Consider the following 26345-nt stretch of genomic DNA (forward strand, 5'->3'; position numbering starts at 1 on the left):
GGACTCCCTCAAGTTTCTCCACATCCTTTTTAAATTGTGGAGCCCGGAATTGGATGGAATGCTCCAGCTGCGGCCTCACCAAGGCTGAGTACAGCAGGAGAATGACATCCTGGGATTTGCTTGAAAAGCATCTATGGTTGCAAGCCAGAGTTTTGCTCATTTTACCACCTGCAACTTCACATTGGTGGCTCACATTCATCTTGTGGTTAATCATGACCCCCAACTCCCTTTCAGCCATGGCACTAGCAAGCGTAGCACTGCCTATAAGCATGCTGCGGGTTTTTCTTCCTGAGGTGGAGTACCTTGCATTTTTTGGTGTTGAATGATGTCAGTTTTCATCCTCCCGTTTTCTGAGCCTGTCAAGGTTAGGCTGGATCACCATCCTGTCCTCAGGTGTGGATGCTTTACCCCAAAGTTTGGTGTCATCAGCAAACTTGGCCAGTCTGCTTTTAATACTAATGTCCACATCATTAATGAAGATGTTGAAAAGAATAGGCCCAAGGACGGAACCTTGGGGGACCCCAATGGTCACAGTGCACCACAATGACTGACTTCCATCAACTATCACTCTCTGGGTCTGACCTCAGAGCCAATTCCAAGGCTGCAGTTGGCCAGTTTTTCTATGAGATGATCATGGGATACCAAATCGAAGGCTTTTTTAAAATCAAGATATATGACGTCTGTCTCGTCCTCCTTGTCCCAGTGGTATGTCACCTGGTTGTAGAAGGAGATGCAAGACCTACCCACAAGAAACCCATGCTGGCTATCCCTCAGGATGTTGCCATCAGTCAGTTTGTCAAAAATGGTCTGTTTGATCATTTTTTCCAAGTTCTTCCCCAGGATAGAGGTCAGGCTGATGGGCCTGTAGCTCCCCAGATCTTTCCTCTCTTTCTTGAAGATAGGCACCCCATTGGCCTTCTTCCAATCTTTGGGGCCTTCATCTGAGCACCAGGAATTCTCGAAGATCCATCTTGGTGGCTGCGCTATTATGCTTGCCAGCTCCTTAACTGTCTAGGCCAGCTGACTTGAAGGTGTCCAGCCTCTCAAAGTGTTCCTTCACATGGTCAACACTGATGAAGGGTAACAGTTCTCCCTCATGCTGCCTGTCCCTTAACATATTGAGCAGGGCCGTCCATTGGGGCTGGTGAAAAACTGACACAAAATACCCATTAAGCAGGTTGGCTTTTTCCTGGGAGTCAGTTGCCCCATTTGGTTTAGCAGGGGTCCAATGTTACCCTTGCTTTTCCTGCAGCTCCCCACATATCTAAAAAAGGACTTTTTATTGTCCTTGATACATGTAGCCAGTTGGAGTTCAGTTGCAGCCTTGGCTTTCCTGCTTCACTCCCTACAGGTCCGGACCAGTGCGGAATAACCCTCCTTTGGGGTGGATCCAGCCTTCCATCCTTTGTAGGTCTTTCTTTTTAGATGCAGGAGGTCCACTAGTTCCCTGCAGAGCCAAGAGAGCTGCTGTGCCCTTTTGCTGCCTTTGCTCCGAGACAGGATAGAAATTGCCTGTGCTTCCAGGATTGCTTCCTTGAGGAGCAACCACTCATCCTGAACTCCCCTCCCCTTCAGGTTGTGGTCCCTTAGGGCCTTGCCAACCAGCCTCCTGAGCTTGTCAAAGTCAGCTTTCCTGAAGTTGAGGACTTCTGCATTGCTGACTGACTTGCCAGCTTTACGGCAGATACTGAAGGTGATCAGCTCATAGTCACCGTCTCCCAGCTTCCCTTTGATTGTTAAGTCATCCCCTGTTGCCAGTACCAGGTCAAGCAGCGCTTTGCTTCTCATCAGTCCATAAAGTTCTTGAGTCAGATAGAGCTCATCTACATACAAGGGAGCTTTGCAACCATTCGGATTTGGCTGAGTGCTCTTCCCACAAGATGTCTGGGTAGTTGAAGTCTCCCATAACAACCATGCACCAGCAGCATGCAGCCTCAGCCAGTTTCCTGACAAATTCCTGATCAACCTCTTGATTCTGACTAGGAGGTCTGTAGTAGACTCCCACCATTGTGTCCCCTGTGCCACATTCACCATAGATTTTAATGCAGAGAGTCTCCAGTCGTCCACCCTGGGTGTCAATGTTGGCTTGCAGGGATGTGTAGCTTTCCTGGACAGAGAAAACTACACCCCCACTTTTGTCCACACGATCTCTTCTGTACAAGGTATAGCCATCTGTACCTGTGGCCCAGTCATAGGTGGAATCCCACCAGGTTTCCATTATACCTACAAGATCAGAGTCATTCTTGTTTAGCAGGAGGACCAGTTCCTCCTGTTTATTGGAAGCACAAGTTTCAGTAGCTCTTCCCTTGCCTTGGTTCATCAAGCCTTTGTCCAAAGTCCTACTAGAAGCACCTTCCACAAACTGTGGACGCTTGTAAAATTGAAACATTCACTACTGTATATTCAAAATGGCATTCAGCTCCTTACAGTAAGTTTCAGTGTCTGTACAATCATAATCAGATCTGCCTCCAAAACAATCCTCTCACGCTGAAAGGAACCCCATAAACAGCAAAGAAAAGGATGTTTCATATTGTATCAACAAAAAACACAGCTCAGTAAATACCAAGTTCATGTGTACAATTTCATGTAATATCTTGATGACTCCCTTACCTCTCCATTGAATTGCTTGTCTAGGTGGTAATCAGGGCAATTCTGAGAGTCCTCTTATCTGTTTAAAACTGGACTGATTCTACAAAGACCTTCTGAATACCTTCCAAGAAGTAACTAGCCAGTGTGCATATACAAATTAAGGTATTTCTTTTTAAGAACACTCAGCAACTTGACACCATACTATAGACAGCTTTAATAAAAGTTCTGAGTCCACTGAATTATCATCTTATCACTCCTTGTCTATCAGCTGTGTTTACTGGTGCAGCCCTTTGAAAATACAATTTCCCACTACCTCCCAGAAAAATATATTTTTATTATTAATCATAAAGGCACCAAGGCACATATGGAATGTAAACTTTTTTCCCCGCCTAATGCACTTTGCCTTTGGAATTAGTGCCATACATCATGCAGCTTACAGACATTTTTTTTTAACATATCATTACTACTAGTGCTGGAACGTGATGAATAATGTACTGTTGTGGCATGTAGGGTTAATGTACTGACATTTTGCCCCCTGGTAGACTAGGTTGAAATTCTGGTTCTGTTTTAAAAAAATAAGCAAGCAAGCAAGTGTTACGGTTTTGTCCTATTCCCTGTTCAAGTGCATCAGAAAAATCATCTGCAAAACTGACAGTCAACTCAAAGAAGAGTAGGGGCATTTCAAATGAGAATTTTACTACATTAACAGAGCTTTGTATCCACTTATGCAAAACCAGGACTCTAATCTCTCAACATAACATGGGGGAGAAGGAAAGGGGAGAGAAAACTTTTTTTTTTTGTATTTTAAATTCTCCATTAGCAAATAAACTCTTAATGAAAGTAGAGAAGAGACTCGCTCGGAGTAATTTAAAAAATATATAAACAAACAGAAGCACTCTCTCCTAAAAGCTTTTTAACATTTACATGAATATAAGGAAGGCTTCTGTTACCTAGAATGTGCTTTTCTCACCCTCACCTTGCAACCATTATTCACATACACAAAATTGTATTGGAGTAAACTCAAATGGCTTCTCTTACATACACTCCAATATATATAAATTTTTTTTTATAAAATCCTTTATACCACACATCAACAAACACTTAAATTAGGAGTATCAATTGCCAGCTAACAAGAGAAAGAAGCTTCCAAGGTGAACTTATGGGAAAATAAATGGCTGACAGGAAAACAGTACAGATTCCAGACAGATGTGGATATATGTGAAATAGAAGGCTGAGCATCCCCAACTGTGGAAAGCAAACAAAGTAAAAGGTGGGAAATAAAATCTTTGAAGACTAGAGGTAAATGAGAAAGCAGGAGAAGAGGTGGATAAAAGCTGAAGTAAAACAGAGCATGTTCATGTTAATTATTTTGAATGTGATTTATGGGCATCTCTCAAGCCAGCAATAGTGAGAAAAGACAGATGGAAGATGGCTTGTCATTAAGGAACAGAGCTGGAAATTAGGGGCACCTGTACACACCATGGCATTTAATCCTCATTAAATTAAATAGGTTTATAACATTTAAACTAGTTTATTTTGGAGTGTTGCATCACTGTTTGCACACACTACATTTTCAAACTAATTAAGCTTTGGAGTGTCACAACAGTGTTTGCACACGCTTGGTTTTTGAACGAATTAAGTCCAGCCCCTCACTGGTGCCACAGGAGAGCAGGATGGTCCAGATCTGCCCCACCCTGACCCGGAGCCCCCCCAATCCATGCAGCTGTAGAAGCATAGAGCTGGCACACGCCACAAGAAAAAAAAAAAAGCAGAAGCAATTTGAAAGCAGAAACAATACAAAGGGGTGAACTACAAAAAGTCACATTGTCATCTGATAGACAAAGAGGTTCTTTACATGTCTTTGAGTGCCTTTGTATTTGCAAGCAAAAAATCCATGGGTGCGAACCTTTAATTCGTGGTGAGCCAAAGAAAACTACTTCCAAGGAGTTTTACTTTAATGCACCAGAAAGATTTTTAAAGCATCCAGAAAACCTGCTCAAGAAAGGGCAAAAAATGGCATGTGCAAAGGTCCTAGAAGATTTACATTCAATTCTGTCCTCTGCCACAGGTTTCCTGGGTGATTTTGAGCAAACCACTTGATCTGTACCTGATTAATAGTACATCTTTATCTCACAGGGCTACTGTGGGAATAAACCCATAAATACTCAGGAAATGCTCAACCACTGTGGTGATAAGAACAATATGCATATTAAACAGAGAGTCAATAGCAAGATCCAACATCTTACAGTAAAAATGGTACACTGGCTAAAGAATTCTGAACCCCTTAAACTTTAAGAGGGTATTGCAGATATTTACAAAGACTTCTAAAGAGAGAAGAACATGCAAACTGGCAAGGAAAAAGAAAAGAGCAACTTAAACCAAAAAATGACCACAGACATTTTCTTGTAAAATGTTAAATGAATATGGGAAAGCCCTGCCGTGCCTTTGTGGCTTCCTTCTTTTTATTTGTTCAAAACAATCCTTCAAAAAGAGCATTTTTAATATTTTTAAAGGTCTAGAGCACTAAGTTGTATACAAATCATTTGCATTTCTTAACATAAATACCAATTCTTTTTATTTTATTGTACAATAATGCTCAACTATGAGCAGAGCACCACTGTGCTACACATAATACATACGCATAGTAAGGGACTACTACCTTTGTCCCAAGGAACTTAAAATCTGAATGGACAAAGACTAGACAAAGGGCCAGAGGAAAGGGAACTAAGGTGCAGAGGGATTAAGTGACCCGCTCATCATCACACTGGCAGAGCTGGACACTAAACCCAGCTCTTCTGAGAGTCAGTCCAGTGCCTTAGCCTCAAGATTACCATTTCAATTTTTAATACTTCCTCTTTGTCTTTGAAATCCTAAGGGCTAGATGTCAGTTTATGTTCCTTCAGTTTTACTCAGAAGTTCATGCACCCTTCCTTTTAAGTCTATCCTTCCTCTATTTCCTTCAGCCCGATTTGAAAAAAATGCAGACTCTAAAATCAGCATAAGATTGTCTTGGACCTGCAGGATGAGGCCTCTTGGGTGCTGAAATGACAGTATACAAAAGAGTCTTTCCACCAACTTACAATTCTGTTGGTGAAGTTACTGAAGTCCTTCACTAAGATATGTTTGATCATCTCTGGCTCAGACACCACCATGTATGTACGACGGCCAATGTAGTACCTACAAATAAAGTAGAGAATTGTATCAATAGTTATAGCCAACAGATGAACAGCCACCTTCCCCAAGATGCTATAGTAGCTCAAATATGTTCCTATAAATAAATCAAAATAGTTTTCCATTCCCTTTGATAGCTTAGTATCTCCTGCAACTCTCTCTCTCTAAAAAAGAAAAAGCTGTCAAGTCACTGGTGTTTTATATAACCAATGTATACATTTGAGTAGTTTTTTTCCCTAATTATTTTCATTACTCACTTAAATTCCAATCCTGTAATTCTGTAAAAACCTGATTAGAGGAGGTTAAAATCCTGGGGTTTTTACATGTGCTCCGGGGGTGGGATTTAATTAAAGCACCCTAAGTGTCTCCTGTATCAGTGTCCCTGCACTTCAAAATGGTGGCAGAAGTGCTTGAACTAAAGCTCATTCATTTAGTTAAAGAACTCCCACTGCCATTTTGAAGCACAGGGATGCTGATACATGAGACACAGAGGCTGGCTGGAGCACATTAATTAGCATGCTCCAGCAGACTTGATTAATCAAGTCTGCTCTGACACGCTGTAATTACAGCACATCAAAGCAGCCTCTAGCACGTCTATAGGCACCCATGGGTGGTATAAATGTGTGAATTCCTCTCCACAGTGAAACACCTAAACATCTCCAAACCTGTGCATCACTAGCTTGCAATTGTTGCAGAAAGGCCAAAGAACCAATGGCCCTGAACACTAACCTTTCTTTACATTCCTTCCCAAACATGGGTCTATCCAGGTGAAATATAGAGCATCCTGGCACAGAAGCAAAAGCACACCTTGCAATTCTGTTGCCTGTTGTCTTTGGTGGCAAGAGGGGTTTGAACCCCCAAATATATGATTCAAGCATTTTCAGAGGGACCAAATTCACTTTGACACAAAGCAAACCAGAATCATAACATATTTCATTTCAAATGTATTTATGCTAAATATTGATCCTTATGATATCAGACCCACTTCACCATTTCTGGGACTTTGTCCTTCAAATGATTCATTACTTGAATCACAGCTGGCATTAACAGCTGGCAATGAAGTTTCCAGCCATTCTCTCTGTTGTATCATATAAAATAATTAATCCCATTAAAAGTGTGAGTGTCTATGTGTGTGTGTGTGGCAGGGGGGTAGATGGGGCCAGGAGGAAAAAAGAATGGGACAGAGTATAAGTAGTAAATCCAGTAATGTATCCAAAACACTCCAAAGTGTCTAAAATTGCTTTTATGCAAGGTTCTGTGCTGTTAATCTGCCTGTGAGACAAACATGTTTAACAGTAGATTATATTTAAGGGTGAAGGAAAAGCAATAATATATTAAGTGTTCCCCTCAAGGCTCCTTCCTGCTTTCACAAACCCCATGTTTACTACAACATTCTTCCTAATCTTTGCTTCTTTCTGTTAGGAAAGAAGTTGGAAAGCACTCTGGAAAACTCAATTCCACACATTACAGTAATGAACTCCTCATTCTCTTCTTCCATCTTAAAAAAGAAAAAAAAAGCAAAGCAGGAGGGATGAGGGGAGCTGAGTACAAAACAATGTATGAACTACTCTGTTTCGTCAACATGAGTCCTGATTCTTCAGAAACATCAGCGTATACTGAACTTTAAGTACATGAGTCACCGTATGCCGGAAGTCTTCAGAAGATCAGGGCCTTGTTCTCAAAACCAAGAGGATGTTTCCCTACCAGTATCTGTTTGTTTTCTAACTGTCTAATAGGATAAAAACTCTGAAACAATAATCTTTTTAAATAAACTACACAGACTTACCCCTGCCATATCAAACCTTCAATTAATCTGGTATTACTACATGGGGATAGTGCCAACCTTGCTTAGACTTAGATTTATTATTGAAAAAAAAATGCGTAGTCTCATCAAATTACCAATATAACAAATCAGTTTAAAAACAAACAAACAGTTTTCTAGCAATCTCACTACAAACGGGCTTATGAATAATTGAGGATAGCCACTGTTATGAAGTTGTTCCAGATAAATCTTTTCTTGGAGCTTATCTATGCATAAAAATTGTATCTCCTAACCACAGACCCCTGAACCCAGTGGGTACATTTGTACTGGTTAAAAAAGGTGCTTATAAGCAAAATCTCTCATTCTTTTATGGAAAGGCAAATAAGATAAACTGGTGCAAGACACCCCATATATCTATGTAACTGTGTTCACACTTGGGCTTGTATAGACTGGTTAAAGGGGGAAAAAACCCCAGAACACCCACACTTCTTACAACATAGAGAGAGGCTAAGAAAACTTTCTCAAGTGTAAACCAAGTCTGAAGACTAAATCACACTGCAGTACTACTATGAGCTGGTAAATAAATAATCTCTCCTGTTTAAACTGGAGCCTCCAAACACAGAGAGCTCAAAACTTCATATTTTAAAGCTAGCATTCTAGGAACAGCAAGGATTAGTAGTCAGGGCACAAAAGGCCTAGTGTCCCAATTTATCACAGCTTGTGACAGGAGTGTGCTTCCCATACAGGAGAAAAGGATGAACAACATAGTCCCCCCAGCATTCTGTTGCTATAGAAGGTGCAGGGATGTTGGCTTTACAATTCCCTAAGGAGTGCTACTCTAAGTTCTTGAAAAACTGTTCAGCAAAGAACACAGACTTGCTTAGAGGAGCTAGAGAGAAGCTAGGCAACCTCCCAGTATGTTTACCAAAGGCCCTATAATTCAAGAGGGAGTAAAATGGTAATATATTAAGCAAAGAAATTGAATTTGTACCCAAAGCATTTTAATAACTCGAACTGTAAACACACACACAGTTGTCTGAACTTCCTTGTTGCAAGCTGGTCTAAGAATGGATGGACAGACATTGATATGAGCCTTTGCAAAATATAGGGACTTGTTTCCCTGTTGTTCAAATTCCACCTACTTCCAATTTCCAGGGCCATCAATCCAATACCTTTTTCACAGCAGAAAAGGGCTGGACATGTCTCTTTCCAGAGCATCTCTGTTATCACCAGTCAAAACATAAGTTGTTTTGAATTGTCTACCATACCATCGCCCCTTACCTTCCATGTGCCCTACAATGATCCCAGCATTTGTGAGGGACAAATTATGGAACCCAAATTTGGATTTTCATAATACAGCATGAAACAACCACTGACTTTAAGCCCTCAAGCTTATTGCACACGGAAGGAGAAATTCCAACCACATCTAATGTCATCTTTGCTGCACCCAAAAGGCCATTCTAGCTGTATTGCACTGTCTATTGTAAAGAGCAACAGATCAGCTCCTAAGCCATTTATCAACATGTACGCTCTGAACAAGACAGCTACCTTCCAAACATTGCCTCACTTCACAGGAAAAGTGGAGTGTGTGGATAGTGTTTTGTGGCCAAGGGAGTATTTTGTGCGTAACATCTGTGTGGGAAACACCTGCACTCCAATTGCCCTGTTTATAGCCAGGCCATCAACTGACAGAAGGCTTTGATCTTCCTATCTGTTATCAGGCCCATGCATTTCTGATGCATTACACTAATCATAAAAAAATGCTGCTAGGCAATAAACAGAGCTTTGTTTTTTAGGCTGTAGTCTGGTTAAGCAGACAAAGATCATCTGGAAAACCAAACTAAAAAGAAAATGATATTCTCTCTCTCTCTTTCCTCAAGGGAAAATAATGAAAATGGAAGGAAGGAAAAAAATAAGGAGGGGAAGTAAGCAAACATATAGAAGAAAAAGCAAATTTTCTTAATAGGCATTTCACAGGAAGAAGAAATTGCCTCCTTTACTCTCTTCAGAGATGCTCATTCACAGCAGGTGGAGTAATATAAGTATGTTTACTCATTTAAAAATAGACATAAGGTCAACATTGCTTGCATAATTAATTCAGAGGCCAGCAAACTGATTTGTTATGAATACTACCCACATCCAGCTCCTATCAGAAGTACAGATTTTATAACACTAAGTGGTATGTGACTAACAGTAGCACAGCCCTGATGCAATCGCCACAATGGCTGCTACTCTGCACTGAGAGGAAAAGAAAGGAGGGGAAGAAGTATGAGGAACTGATGACTCCTGTGCTAAGTACAGACAGTCAAAACGCCCGAGGCTGAATTGATTCAGTCTTTGCAGGTTAGCCTAAGCAGCAAAGATGGAACCAATAAGCAAGTGAACAGACATTCACTTTTGATTCAGGAAATGCAGCCACATGACTGCAGTGGCTCAGGCCAGAAGTCAGGGTGTGCTACAGCATGGCTCTCTGGCACATAACTAGCATGGGCTGTGTGTTCACTTCCTCTTCCTGATGTCCCCAAGGTCTGGGATTTGCAGTCCAGACTCACAGCAGTAGGACTCTGAAAGGTTGCTCTTCACTTCCAGTTCCTGCTTCTAGGTGCCTCTGGGATTTGTAGTCCACAGCTGAAGACAGCACTAAGCAAGTAGGGCAGGGCAGCTCCATACCCGGGTGAAGGGAAGTTTAATCCTCCTCCCTGGCTCCAGACCCCCGCTGGGGCTAGCTTTGGGGGACAGGTAGCCAGCCCTCGCTGCTCCAGCTAGGGAGGAGACAGCACAGGCCAGCCCAGGACTGAAAATGCTGGGAGACTCTGATCTGATCTGAACGAGGAAGGGGTCAGGGACAGAATTTTCACAAATCAGTTAAGTCTGATACTACATTCCACCAGGTTTATCTTAAACCAGTTTCAGCCATTTTTAAATTGGTTTATGTACACTGAACTTCTATTCTGTTACAAGTTTAAACCAGTTTCTGATCACCTAAACTGGTTTATATGTAACTTCTGTCCCTAGCCCTAGTGTGCCTGGTATTATTGCAGAACTTAGCAGCTTCAAAAGAATCCCAGTCTCTGATGTATTAAGTGTTCTACATAAACTTGATAATAAATATTTGTGCTTCAAAGAGCTTGAAATCTAAATAGACAAGAGAAATAAAGAATGGGGAACAGGAAGTGTTCTTGCCTGTTTTGCAGTTGGAGAACTGAAGGACAGACAGATCAGGAGTCCATCAAAGGCATAAAGAAGTTAGGCACATGATTTTTCTATTGACGTCTTAACCTTCCAGAAACCTCCCAGGAAGGACTTGCTGAAGGGCATGCAAGTCTGTTGCAGGGTCAGGAACAGAACGCATCTTCCACATTTCAATCTGTGAGGCTTTCTTATCAACCCTTTCCATTAATTTTGTTAACAGAAGTACCATATTGGAGGTAAACAGCTTGGAAGCCAAGATGTAGCAAACTCAGACATCCCCATTACTTTCTGAGAAAAAAAGTCAAATCAAGAAAGAGGTGAACTTAATGTGACAGACAGCAGAGAGGCATAGAGAAAATAAGTTTCATACCCAACTCTGCCAGTGTACCCAGAGTTAGTCTGCAAGCCAACTCTGACTTTTTGTCCCCTTCCTTCCTATGTTTCCTCTTCCAGTGATCCAGTTTCACAGGTCTGCTGACCCCAAGAAAAAATGTAGGATTTGCACAACTATAAAAAGGAGACAACACCCTTTACCACCTAGGAGTATATTGTTCAATAACTTCCTTTGACGTGGATTCTCATTTCACAAATGGATTTTAAAAAAACACCATCAGAACTGATCATTCAAAATGTCACTGTAAGAAGCACACTCATATGGCATTTTGCTTACTGGTACATATTTTGATGCATCATTCTATTTGTCCACATTCTTCAGATTGAAAGTGTTCTCTTCTGACATACAATGAGCAATCATGCAAACTCAAAATTAGCAGCTGGTCAAAAGACTTCCCGAGGGGCTTTAGGAAACAGCAGGTGTGTCTATACATGCCACTATGGTGCTGTTACTACTGCACCATCATTTAGTACTTCCTACACTGCGCATGGTTATTTAGAAGCACTATGTTGCTGCACTATAACGAGGAAGCGTGTCACTATGGCGATGTAGCTGCGGCATCATGGTTTTTACCCGCAGACACTGTATCGCCATAGAGCATGGCTATGGCAACGTAGTGTCATGTGTAAATGCACCTGCTAATGAGGAATAATTCTGGAATTATTAAAGTTCTACCAATTGTTAAAATATGGCTATGCTAAAATATGGCTATGCTTATATTCTTGTCTGGTCCAGTGTACAACTCACACATTATCCATGATTTACAGAGTTTGTGGCAAGGGCAAGTACACGGGCAGCTCTGCAATTTTGACAAGGAGTGGCAGATGCCAAGGTGCATCATCACATATAAAACAACACATTTTTCTCCAGTTAAAAATAAACTAGAAGCTTTATTAATATGCTAAGAGCCTAGGGCTGTATTATTCAGTTTAAAAGGCAAAAAAAATATTTCATAGATTTCAGACATTAGGGCTGGAAGGGACCTCAAAAGATCATCAAATCCAGCCCCCTGCCCCAGGGGTAGAAAGTCAGCTAGGGTCAAAGGATCCCAGCAAGATAAGCATCCATACATTTCTTGAATGAGTCCAGTAGGTGCTTGCACCACCTCTGGAGAGAGTCTATTCCAGGCCTTGGGGGCTTGGACAGTAAACAGGTTTTTTCTTATGTCCAGCCTAAAATGGTCTTGCAGGAGTTTGACTGTTGGTCCTTGTTATCCCCTGGGGAACTCTGGTGAACAGACGTTTCCCCAGATCCTGATGCACACCCCTTATGTACTTATAGGCTGCCACCAAGTAACCCATGAGCCTGCTCTTTTCCAGATATAATGATATAACTTCATTGGAATGAGTTAAAAAATAAATAAATTGCAGGCTTGTGAAATAAGAGCTTGATTTCCAGGAACAGTTAGCATACAACAGAATTACAGAACAAAGGATAGCTTGATTGGTGGCATATTAAGACCATTAAAAAAAGCAGAGAGTGTTGTTTAATACCTGTGGAATGAACAGTTTAGAAGGGATCAGGTACATTATAATGAGCCACGAAGTCAAATGACTCCCTCAGCACTGCCTGACTAGAAATACTGCTGCCACTGATAGGCAGTTAAGTTTTAAACTTTGGATGGAGCAGGAATCAAAGGGGGATGCAAATGCATCAGTACAACCCCTGAATCTGCCCCTGGGAGAAGCAGATGCTTGCTGAGGGCTTTCCAAGGTAAGCTAAAGCTGTTGCTTATCTTAGGCTGGGGCTTAGTTCAGGATCAGGAGAAAGGCTTCCCTGATGTACACCTTCCTCTACCTGAGCAGAGCTTTGAAAAACTGGAGAATCAAATCCTCCATGACTGTTTAAATTTCTCTATAAACATGAGATCGAGGCAGGCGACAATATAGGGGCTCAGTAGGGTTTAAAGTAGTTAATGTATGCAAACTGCTACAGTGATGAAACGCACCATTTAACTGTATTATATGATGGCAATGTGGTAACCTACACATAATTGATTTCTGTATTAGTGCAGGTTCAAATGAAGAAAGCTGGAGGAACCACAAATAACACCCCCAGCAGCTTTCTACTCGACACCCTAAGAAGAAAGGCAGAGTCAAGAATGGGCATGAAAACTGGTCTCTTCCCCATTAAAAGACACTGTCAGAACACTATAGAGAAGCATGAAGCTCTTGTGGCACACTTATTCTGCAGTCTGAAAACATCACCTATTTCCCAGGGCTGTTTTGGTTTATTTTTATCCTGTCGGAGGGGTTAAAACGATTGCCACTACCGCATCACTTGTGTTTGTGTCACATAACTGCTGTTGATTAGCTGTATCAGTACTCTATTTCATTAATGCAAAATGAAAGCTGTAAATGGGATTGTGCTTCTATATTATGTTACTGAATATGAACAGTGCTGTGATCTTAATAAGACATGAGGTTTCTTCTTCTGCCTGGAAGTACTAGTCCTGCTTCTGCCGGTAAAGCTGAAAAGTTTTGTAAGTATTTTGACTTGGCAATACTGGCAGAACAGGCTTTCTAAGATATTTTCCCAGCACGATTCCCACCAAGCTTAGATTGCATTTGTCTACATTTTATTATCCAGGCTTGGACTGTGACATTCACTGAGTTGGGATGAAGTTTGTTTTGTCTGCAGATGTTAAACAGTACACCGGACCGACCTCCATGCAATGCAATAGCAGACATTTCCTGTAAGTTTCAACACATTTCCATAACTAGTTTTTCTGTAAACGTGTTAGACCAACAGCGTGTGAACTGCTTTACCTCAGTTTCACCTTGCTACGTCTATTCTAAATCTAAATATTCTATTTCCACGTGCTAAGAGAAAAAGCACTAGACAACTGTTTCCCAGAAACATGCTGGAAGAGAGCCACATCTGTGAGATTTCAAGAGACTTCTTATTCTGTCCACATTGTTTCTCCTATTTTGCTTCATCCCTATTTACACAGTGCTTGTTTGTCTGGATCGGGATGACTAAGGGGTTTTTTGTTTGTTTGGGTTTCTTTCTTTTTAAAAAAATACTTGACAATGTTGTCTACTGTTATCAGAGACATTAAAAAAGAGGGACAAAAGTACAACATGGCTGGGGTGGATAACTGGATAATGTTATCCAGGATAAACACAGGTGGCTCTTCTGGATTCACTTAGGGTGAATAATGATTACTGCTCTGAATTGTAAACAGCTGGACTTGAGAGACAGGTAGATGATTTTGAGGGAAAAACAAAAAAAATAGCACTATTAAGAGTTACAGGGCAATAGGTATTTAATATTGTATACCTGGATACAAGCAGCATAATTACTACTACAAGAGAAAAGTTAAGAATGGGATGCTAAATGGGGAAAGACTGGTTAACAGACAGAGTAGATAAAGCCCAGCATACTTTGCATTGTAGAAAATTCTGGGGAAAAAATGGCAGAAGGAAAATGAGCGAAGTTGGGGATTTGATTCCCGTGTTCCAGAGTGCAAGAAAAAAAAAGGGCAAGCACACACAAAAGTGTGGATGTGTGTGGAGGTGCACATGCGCCTATGATTCAGTTAAACGAAAAGGTCAGGGAATGGATAAAAGAATACAGTGTGTGCAAACATGTGCTGAACATGATACAGGAAAGAGGTCAGAGGATCAAAATAGGAGCAGGCAATACTTTGGCATAGTAATATATACCAGCATTTATACAGCAGGTTGACTATAATAAAACCTTGAGTGTAATAAATGGTTAGTTATACTCCCATCATTAAAAAAGAAAACCACACTTCATAAAAGCAAATGCACTTCAAGATGTCAGATTAAATAGCTTTTGCCTTCTGCCTCAAAAATCATTTCAGACCAGTATCTATCCCCAGTAGAACTGCACATCTGGTCATCGGTTATTGTTTTTCTGAGACACAATAACAGCAAAAAATGCAAGCCATCAATAGCCATATGATTTCTGCAACTATTACATGCAACCGCATCTGCTCTTGCATGTACACTGGCAAAAATTTTCAGAAGTGACAACTGATTTCAGGTCCTCAATTTTATAAGTGCCCAATCTGAGACATCTTAAAGGGATCTGGTTTTCAGAAAATGTTGAGCAATAACGTTCTGATAAGTGAGGTCCCATTAAATGACCCAACATAGGGAACCAAAACTGAAGTGCACAAACCTTTTCATTTCCTTGTAATGCTTTTATCTTCCATTGCTTTGTAGATAGCTCAGGGTGGGGGAGGGGGGCAAAATATGGCCCACCAGCCAGATCAGGCCCACCAGGCCATTCTATCTGGCCCATGGGGCCCTTAAAAAATTTAGAAAATTAATATTTATCTGCCCCTGGCTGCCTGTCAAAGATGACAGGAGCCAGGAGCAGAAGGACCCAGAGGGAGCTGGCGGCAGAACTAAACAGCTGCCACAGCAAGTCTGACCCAGCCCTGGCCCACTTCCAACTCCCCTACGCCTAGCCTCAGTTGGAAACCTCTGCCCAGCAGGGGCTGCTGGAAGCTTCTGGCTTGGGGCTGTTTCTGCCTCCCTGCTTTGAGAGAAACACAGATAAGAAGGAGGGAGGTGGGAGCCAGGGGACGACCACAGGCGATTGCCAGGCTGGCTCCTGCAGTCCTGGCACTGCAGTTAGGAACCACATGGTACTGGAGTTCAGGTGGGATGGGGAAGTGGGGAAATGGCTGCGGCAGGCAGGGGAAAGGGAAAGTGAGCGGCATACAGAATGCAGAGACTGCAGAGACAGCCGGTCGGGAGCACGGGGCCCATGCTGGCACACCAGGGCCAGCGCTGGCAGGGCCCAGAGCGGGGCAGTAGGAATGCGGGGCAGGGGCTGCCTAGGGCTCTATGGAGCCAGGCTGGCTCCCTCCTCTCTGCTTGAGCAGTGCAGCCTGGCTCCAGAGACCCCTGGCAGCCCAGCCCCATGTTCCTGCCACTCTGCTCTGGACCCTGCCAGCACTGGCCCCATGATCCTGCCCAGCTGTCACTGCACTCTGTGCCCCCACTAACTACCCCTTTCCTCCACCTGCCGCAGCCATTTTCCCACTCCACTGCACTCCCCCGCTGGGCGCTCCGCTCCACATGGTTCCCAGTTGCAGCGCTGGGACCACAGGAGCAGCTGAGATGTGGTGCCACAGTGACCGGGTTGGGGAGAGGGAGGGGACAAGGAAGCGACAGGAGAAGGGCAGCAGTGGAAGACGGGGGCCAAGCAGCAGCATGGGGCTTGTGCCAGTGCCCCGGGGCCCAGAACAGCAGGAACGTGCAGCCTGGGCTTGCTTGAGCACTGGGCTCTGCCTGCCATGAGGCAGGGGGAGGGCAAACCTTTCACAAGCCACAACTCTCATCAGCCACCCTCCCCCCTCCCACACACAGTCTCCCACAAAACCCATACCCACCCACACCCCACAAATCCCACACACATACACACACCCTCCCCCATACCCACATAGCCACAAGCTTATACCCACTCTCCTGCCCACACCCTCCCACAATATACAAAAGTAAGACTTAATTTTAAGCTATAATGCTATCACCTCTATATATATACTACACTTGATCTATGCCTTCAAGAGGCTGAGAAGTGAAAACACATGTAAGGTGAAAACACATGTAAGATCAGGACAAAAATATTTTTTGAAATCAAATTAATGGATGTTGTAGTACAGGTTTGATTTTTAGACTATAATTTGGTATTTTTCTGGTTCAGAGATGGTAAAACCCCTTGCTGAAAGGAGTAATTCTGGGGGGCAAGGGAAGGGACTTCTGGTGGCAAAGGTCAGGGGCTCAGAGGGCAGGACTTCTAGTCCCACACTGGCAACCAGGGGGCGTGGCACCTGTCAAGGGGCAGGGCTACCCATGCAGCCCTTGATGGCCTGCCAAAACTCGGTAAGCGGCCCTCTGCCCAAAATAATTGCCTGCCCCTGAGGGAGCTTATCTGGTTCAATTCACAAATATTATCAGCAGTGGTGGGCAATGAAACATTTTATTTTTAGTGCATTCAGGATGAATATGTACCAGCTTTTCTTTCAATCTACCATTTTCTAGTTGTATAGTAATCTTAACTCAAACCAGTAAGCCAGCTTACAGTACACTGCATACTATCACATATTGCGTGTATAAATGTTGCATCTCCCTTTGCTTATGCTGCATTCATGTAGTTTTGTTTTCTTCAGAACCACTTCTCTGTTCTTGTTATTGAAACACTAGCTCTTAGAGGTACCAGGTAGGCATAGGATACAACAGAAGATGTGTGTTAATTTTCAGGATAATCAACATGGCATAAGATGAACATGAGTCTTCAATGTGATGATGCAGCTAGTAAAGCGAGCAAAACGCTGGCTTGCATCCATAGATGCTTATCAAGCAAATCCCGGGATGTAATTCTCCCGTTGTACTCGGCCTTGGTGAGGCCGCAACTGGAGTACTGCATCCATTTTGGGCTCCATAATTTAAAAAGGATGTGGAGAAGCTTGAGAGAGTCCAGAGGAGAGCCACGCACATGATCAGAGGTCAGGAAAACAGACCTTATGCTGAGAGGCTGAGAGCCATGGGGCTCTTCAGCCTGGAAAAGCGCAGGCTCAGGGGTGATCTGGTGGCCTATAAGTTTATCAGGAGTGCTCATCAGGATCTGGGGGAATGTCTGTTCACCAGAGCGTCCCAAGGGATGACAAGATCAAATGGTCACAAACTCCGCAGCGACCGATTCAGGCTGGACATAAGGAAGAACTTCTTTACTGTCTGAGCCCCCAAGGTCTGGAATAGACTGCCTCCAGAGGTGATTCAAGCACCCACTTTGAACGCCTTCAAGACACATTCAGATGTTTATCCTGCTGGGATCCTATGATCCCTGCTGACTTCCTGCCCCCCAGGGCAGGGGGCTGGACTCCATGATCCTCCGGGGTCCCTTCCAGCCCTAATGTCTATGAAATCTATGAATCTATGAAACATGCAATGCTGAAGTCATGAACCCCAACTACATCTATAGACAAAAAGAGAAAAAAAATGGGGTGGGGAGGGCACTGAGTGCACGAAAAAGGAATGCAAGTTTGTTAAACAAAGTGCAAGTGGTTAGTCTATTGTGGTTACTAATCTAAGGTATTTAAACATCAGAAATTGAACACAAGGTCTTATGATGATAAAAAGTGTGGGAAACAATAACTAATAGCAGCACCATCCCTTCAACTTGAAGGTAGATCTGTCAGCTGAGTCCCTCTTTCATGTTAAGTGTCTATAGGTGTAACAGCAGTGGCCTCTACTGTATATAAGAACTATATTTTGGGTAGATACACACACACACACACACACACACACAACACACACACAAACTATATACACACACTACATATAAGAACTATGTGGTTGGTAAGAATATAGTTCTTACCAACCATACTAAGGTCAACAGGATATAAAACTTACCAACTGCAATGAATTCAAAATTGCACCACCTACATAGACCTACAGAGATATCCGAGAAATCAAAGCCGTGGCTTTTTCTTTCTCTTCTTTTTTCACCTTATATTACCATACTGTTTAAATGTGTTCTTCTAATTAGATTTCCTTTACTGCAATTCCCACTTACTGTGTGTGTTCTTAGTGTCAAGCCACTATTAAATCTCACTCTCTTATCATCAGTAATATATGTATATCAAAGTAGAAAAAGGACAGCAAGCACATACTGCCTTCCTGGGGACAATCTGAATCCTACAAGACACAAATGTTGTCCCAGGAAAAATACATTAAAAAAAAAAATCCCTTAATGGTTAATATGTAATTCTTCTATATAGTCATATTACATACACACATACTCATTTCATTTGCTTAATGCATTATTAAACATGCACCAAGCCAAATAAAAGTCATTTCTTAATACTTTAATCATTCATCATGAAACCACTAGCAGAACTCTTTAAGATGAAAATGTTAAGCTGCATACATGACCAAACTAAATTATCTTGAGAAGTGGCCAATATACAACCATGTGGGCACATTGGGGAAGAAGGGCTATAATGTAAACCCAGAAGAAGCATTAACAGATATCATAAAAATTATTTTTTTTAAAGTAAAATATTATTGTTAATAATAAAGACTGCAGCATATGGTTCCAGGATAATTTATTGAATCCATGCACTTTGAGTTGCACTAGGCTTTAAAGATCTGCTTAAAAATAATAAAATAAAGCACACTATGATAGATTTCCTAACCTCTCCCAGGCATCAGAAAGAGACAAAGGAAACTGAGATTCAACAGTGTACTTCTGATAAAAAAGAATGAAAAGACTGCAAGATTGTGGATGGGTGGTCACATCCTCACTAACAATGGGTCAATCTTTGGCACAAAGCATGGTAGAAATAGAAATGATGAATGTTACTAATAATGGATTTCAGAGGCAATGGCTGCCAGGAATATCTGCTATTACCAATGGACAACAAAACATTTTGAGAAGCAGTTGAGTCACTAGTTTCACAGCATGATAGATTGTGTGCTAATTTGGAAATTAAAACTGATTAGCTCAGAAAAAACAAAACTCCAAGTCTGTGGGTAGGTATAAGAGTAGCTGTCCACAAATTCAAAAGGGTTAGGTCTAAATTACTCTTACGTCACTGAAATCAATAGAGGTATACTCATTTTGACCAGCTAAGGATCTGTCCTGGTAGTTTAATGTACTACAACAGGAAAAGACAGATAAGATTTGGAACTACACATCTAAAAGAAGCCCTGTCTAGAGTGACTAAGGCTGACCTACTTTTTTATAGCATGCAGTGTTTGAATGCAATTCCTTGCATAATTTTTAAATATTCTTAGCTCAATTTTCTTTACAATTTTATTATAAATAGTATCACCTTTGATGCGCAAAGCTGATAAAGGACATTTTTTTTATTCCCTCTTCATCATCTCTGCCACCCTCCATCCACACCAGTGGCCCCTGGGTTATTTGTATGGCAGCTTTTCTCCTTCCCTTACACACAAAGGTGCTGCATCTTGTACTGCTAAAGGAAAATAACTCACTGCAACTCACTGTCTTGCCCTGAACGCTGTGCCTGCCTGGGTTTAGTGCACATCAGGGTCAATCCCACCTACATGTAAGCTATTTTGGACCTGTGCTTGGTAGTGTGGCATGCTAATGAGACTCTTGACCCAGACATTCTTCCTCTTCAGCTAAGCCCCAAACTGTCCATGACTCAGGTTCCCAAGATAATCAGACCTTTTGAAGCCCTAGACAGTTTGTCTCTTTTTTGAACCCTCCTGCTAAGTGTTGCCAGGAAAACATTTCCCTTTGTTACTTTTGCCCAGTATCTAAATCTCTAGTGCCTATGGGAGCCATGTCCTACAGCCCCTCACCTCATATAGCAGTAGGTCTAATACAAAATCTCAGAAGCCCAGAATTAAGGGGTGACCCCAAACAGAGGAGTATGTCACAAGGAAAAGATTTCTGTAAGAGTTGCATTCTGAGCTTCCAAGGCTTTCCTAAAAACAATGAGAAACAGGCTTTAAAACCTCCAAGCTATGCTTGAGGCTCCTTTATATGGATATAGAGAGAAAAGGAAAAAAAGAACAAGTTCATCCTTGACAACTGCAATGTCAATAGAATTATACCAGCAATTAGCTTGGCTCTCTGTTTCCATACAAAAAAAAGTCTCCAAACAATGAGATGAGAACAAACATTTCTGAAATGGATTGCTCTTATCAAAAGTTATCAAAGACAAAAATATAAAAGGGTCTGAAATGCTTAGAAAAGGAAGAAAGCAAAAACAAGATCATCCTGCATCAATAAGAAAAATGGAAAGAAACAATAAGAGCACATAGTTGCAGTACCTGTGACTCCAACGGCCACTATGCTATGGCTTTCAGAGGTTGCCATAAACAGCACTGTTGCTATAAAGCAGGAACATGAAAAAGTGAATGGGGGTGATATAATCCTGGGGCTGTGGATCTGCTTCCTGTGGTGATGGGCAGAGGGTGATAAACCTAGAGGCAGCTCCATTTTTCAGACACAGACAGTTATCTGTCTTTCTTATTTCACCTGGCATCTGCTCAGCCACTGGGATCTGCTCAGCTTCTAATTACACATGGACCTAACCATACAGATGGTATTGCTAGCAACACCGCCACAGTCTTCAAGCTCAGCCGAGTAAACTGGGTTCCACTTCTCTGACAGCAGGGACTGGCTGGCAGCAGCCTGAAGGATTTCAGGGCAGGAGCTGGAATGAACCACCAACACAATCATCCTGAGAAAGCCAAAGGCAGACTATATGCTCAGTAATGAGATCTAAAGGAGAGGCAGAGAGGATGATCCATGGAGCAGAGCGATCAAACCAACTCCATACTATGACCCAATAGTGAAACAAGGAATCAGGGAGGTAAAAGGGAAGAAAAAAGCTTACATCGCATATATGCAGCCAAATACCTTGTGTGGTGAACTGGGGACCAGAAAGTTGTAAGTTCAAGCCTGGGTGTGTGGCCCTGAGCTTCCCAGCTGGAAATAACAGTCCTGTCCGAGTTGAGAAAATTTTTTTAAAGGAAGTATGGGTTGGATGAATGGCCTGTAAAGTGGATAGAAAGCTGGCTGGATCACTGGGCTCAGCAGGTACTGATCAATGGTTAGATGTCTAATTGGCAGCCCGTACTGCGTGGAGTGTCCAAGGGGTTGGTCCTGGGGCCAGTTTTGTTCAATATCTTCTTTAACAACCTGGAAGATGGGATGGAGTGCACCCTAAGCAAGTTCACAGATGACACCAAGCTGGGGGAAGTAGTAGATATGCTAGAGAGTAGGGCTAGGATTCAGAGTAACCTAGATGAATTGGAGGATTGGACAAAATAAATAAATAAATAAATTTCATGAAGGTCACCAAGGACAAGTGCAAAGTCCTGCACTTAAGACGGAACAATCCCATGCACCAGTATAGGCTGGGGGCTGCTAGGCTGGGCAGCAGTTCTGCAGAAAAGGACCTGGGGGTTGCAGTGAACAATAAGCTGGATATGAGCTAACAGTGTGCCCTTGTTGCCAAGAAGGCTAACAGCATACTGAGCTGTATTAGTAGAAGCGTTGCCAGCAGATCAAAGGAAGTAATTATTCCCCTCTGTTCTGCTCTGGTGAGGGCACATCTGGAGTACTGTGCCCAGTTTTGGGTCCCCCACCATAGAAAGGATGTGGAGAAGTTGGAGGGAGTCCAGTGGAGGGCAACAAAAATGGTTAGGGGGCTGGGACACATGACTTCTGAGGAGAGGCTGAGGGAATTAGGCTTATTTAGTTTGCACAAGAGAACACTGAAGGGGGATTTGATAGCAGCCTTCAACTAACTGAGGAGAGGCTGAAGAAACTGGAGTGATTTAGTCTGGAGAAGAGAAAACAGGGGGGATTTAGTAACAACTACCTGAAGGGGGTTTCAAAGAGGATGGAGCTGGACTGCTCTCAGTGGTGGCAGATGACAGATTAAGGAGCAATGGTCTCAAGTTGCAGCAAGAGAAGTTTAGGTTGGATATTAGGAAAAACTCTCACTAGGAGGGTAGTGAAGCATAGGAACAGGTTACCTACAGAGGTGATCCATCCTTTGGAGGTTTAAGGCCCAGCTGCAATGATCTATTTGGGCATGGTCCTCCTTTGAGAAGGAGGCTGGATGACATGACCTCTTGAGGTCCCTTCCAACCCTAATTTTCTACATTTTAAAAAGTTTCCTGTGAAGAAGTTGAGCATACAAAAACAGTTTATTTTCTTTTAAAATTCTTAGTAATTGTAATACATCATAGATTTGCATGTGATCATGTTGTCAGCTCAACCTGTGACAATTCAGCTCTGGAACAGAAGATGACATCTCCTTTCTTCATGACCCTGGACCTCGCAGTCATCTATACCTACCTGCACAGTGCTATGTTACTGTAAAAAGCTACTATGTTGATTTGGTCACACCTGTGTGCCCCACTTTGTATGGGAGGCACTGCCAAAGATATAAGACACTAGAGAATCAAACTCTTCTGACAATGCCATTTTTGGAAGCATGTGGTATCCCTTCCCCAGAGTCCTTGTCAAAATGCCCATAGTTATAGCAGTCACAAAGAGGTGTGGATTATTCCTGGGTGATAAAAGGGACACTGCTTCCCACTTCCCTTCAAGTCTGCTGTTCCTGTCTACCTCTTTTCATTATCAAGTACATTGATAAAAGTCTGGATATCTCAAAAGTTACTAAACAAAACAATTTTATTCTATGGATATTACAGAGAATGGACATAAGGCATGATTACTCCAGAGTAATTTATCCCAGATTTTATTCCGTCATAAATTCACTCCTTAGTAAGGAGTAGGTTCACAACCAGCTTCCCCATGCCAACTGTCTACAGTACGTACTCTAGGGCTTCAATGGAGTTACATCAGTTCGCATCAGCTGAGAATCTGGCCTGATATTTTAACTTCAAATAGAACAATGCTGATTTACGCCAGCCAAGATTCCAGCCTGCTAGATTTGGAGTGTGTGAATTTAAAGCACTAGCTTTTCACTAGTAGTATAATTCTTTATGCCACACTCATTCCAATATACAACAGTGCCTTCTTCCAGTTTCATTTATGTCACCGTGAAAGTGACTGGGACTAAGCCCTAAAGACCACTCCTATGGCTATCCAGGAGAGTTATACCAGTATAACTATACCCACACCAGTATAATTGGAAAAAATCTCACAAATGGACAAGAACATAAAAATTACCATTTACTGGGTCAGACCTAAAGTCCCTCTTGCTTAGTATCTATCCTGTGTCTCACAGTGGCAGACAGTGGAGGCTGAAAGGGAGAGAGAACTGAACACGCCCAGGGTTTTTCCCTACTGCTCCTCTCTCACTTGTGGCTCCCAGCATTTAAAATCTGGGAAGTTAATATTTCAGAGGATGCACCCGGAACTCCCATGCTCAATTGTTCCTCATGCCCCTTTCCTCCAAGAATTTGCCCAATCTCTTTTTGAATTTGGCTAAACTGTCGGCTTCCAACAACATCTGGGGACTATGAGTTCAAGACTTTAATTACACGCAGTGTGAGAAAGAACTTCATTTTGTTAGTTTTAAACTTACTACCTACTAGTTTCATTTTGTGGCCCCTTGTTCTTGTGCTGTGAAATAGTAAATAACAAATTCTTATAGACTTTCCCTTCTCCATTTAGTATTTTATAAACCTTTATTAAGTCCCCCCTCAAGCATCTCTTTTCCAAACTGAATAGACGTAGCCTCTTCAACCCCTCCTCATATGAAAGGCCCTCCATACCACTAATCATCCGTGTTGCCTTTCTCTGGTTCTTCTTTATCCTTTTTGAGATGTATGGACAAGAACTGGGCACAGTATTTAAGGTGCATCAGAGATTTATAAAGGGACATAATGATACTTTTTTTTTTTCAGTTCCGTTCTTAATAATACCTAACGTCGTTTGCCTTTTTGACAGCTGCTGAGCACTGAGCTGGTATTCTTAGAGAACTGTCCACAGTGACTCCCAGATCTCTTTCCTCTGTGGTAACAGCTTGTGTAGAGCTCATCATCATGTAGACACAGTTTAGGTTATTTCTGCCAGATAAATCACTTCACACTTATTTACATTGAATTTCATCTGCCATTTACTTGTCCATTTGCTCAAGTGTGCCAGGTCCTTCTGTAGCTCCTCACAGCCTGCCATAGTCTTTACAACTGAATAATTTTGTGTCACTGGCAAATTTGGCCACCTTACTATGCACACCTTTGTCCAGATCATTTATGAATATGTTAAACAGCTCGGATCCCAACACAGATCCTTGGGGGACCTTACTGTTTACTTCTTTCTAACCTTAAAACTGATCATTTATGCTCGCACCCTGCTTTCTATCTTGAAGCCAATTTCTAATCCACAAGTGGATGTTCCCTGTAATCCTATGACTACCTAATTTAAAGACCTGTAATGGGGGACCTTGTCAGAAGTATATTTGGACTTCCAAATAGCCATGTCAGCTGGATCACTCCAAGCCACCAACTTACTGGCACCCTCAAAGAATGTCAGCAAATTGGTGAGGTATGATTTACCTTGACAAAGCAGTGTGGATTCCTCCCCAGCAACTCATATCCATCCATGGGCTCAGCAATTCTTTTTTTAAATTATTTTTCCTACCAGCTTGCCAGGAACAGAAGTTAGGCTCACTGCCCCCTATAGATAGGGTGACCATACATCCCAGTTTGGCCAGTAGAGTCCCAGATTTCATAGGCTGTCTTGGCACCCTGACCAGTTCATGAAAATGGAAACAAAGGTCCCGAACTGGTGTCCCCCTTGCCTCTAGCCACTGCCAGGCAGTGTGGGCAAGGTAAGCCTGGGCACTGCTCCTCCTGCCTGGGCTGGGGAGCAGTAGTGTCCTGGATTTCCTTAAAAATAATATGATCACCCTAACTCTAGAACCTTTTTAAAATATGGGAGTCATATTGGCAAGGCTCCAGTCCTCTAGTACCAAGGCTGTTTTTAGTGATAGGTTGCATACTACAGTGAAGAATTCAGCAGTTTCCAACCTGAGCTCCTTTAGGGCCCTGGGGTAAATACCACCAGGTTCAGGTGATTTACTACTATCAATTTCTGCTAAAACATCATCTACTGAAACCTCAGTCTGGATCAGCTCCACTGACTTGTCCCTAGAGAGGAGTGGATCTGGTGACAGAATTTCCCTAACATCTTTTACGGTGAAGACAGATGCAGAGAATGAATTTAGTTTTTCAGCAATGGCTGTGTCATCCTTTAGCACCCCCTTTACACCCTGATCATTCAAAGGGCCAACGACTCCTTGGAAGGTTTTTGGCTTCTAATGTTCTTAAATAAATTTTTATTGTTACCTTTTGTCTCTCTAGCAAGTTTCTCCTCAAATTTGTTCTTAGCTTGTCTTATTACAGTTTTACTTTTTTTTTTTTAATCTTCCTCATTAGAAAAGCCTTCAGTTTTAGTCAACATCCTCTATAACTAGGATAGAAGGAGGAAGACATGCGTGGTCTACTAGAAGACCAATCTGTTACAGAGATGGTGGTTCTCGGATTTTGCCTCACTCGTCACTCCATCAAAAGCTAACTGAACTGTGATAAGCATTTTACATATGCAGGATAAGAACGAAACCCCTTTCTCAAGGCTTGAAATGCTAACTGAAACTCTATCTAGACCTCTGTCAATGAGAATAGTGACCATAAAGCCTTAGATTTAGAGAGGTGGGGAAAACAGTATTAAGATAAAATGAGTTGATCTTGATCTTGAGGATGGTCCTAAAACAAGTAAGAAAAAAGGGATGTT

General features: G+C 42.2%; 1 protein-coding gene across 4 annotated transcripts in view; it reads right to left on the minus strand.

Moving 5' to 3' along the window:
* Positions 1–26345, minus strand: part of TBXAS1 (thromboxane A synthase 1) — a 394179-nt gene that overhangs the window by 216095 nt on the left and 151739 nt on the right. For all 4 annotated transcript variants that reach the window (XM_090043255.1, XM_090043254.1, XM_090043256.1 and 1 more), the window contains one exon: positions 5670–5766. In XM_090043255.1, the coding sequence (XP_089899381.1) occupies positions 5670–5766 (97 nt within the window). The remainder of the gene's footprint in view (positions 1–5669; positions 5767–26345) is intronic.

This window comes from Crocodylus siamensis, chromosome 4, assembly GCF_052110815.1.
Source record: "Crocodylus siamensis isolate JL-2025a chromosome 4, ASM5211081v1, whole genome shotgun sequence".
Classification (NCBI taxonomy): domain Eukaryota; kingdom Metazoa; phylum Chordata; order Crocodylia; family Crocodylidae; genus Crocodylus; species Crocodylus siamensis.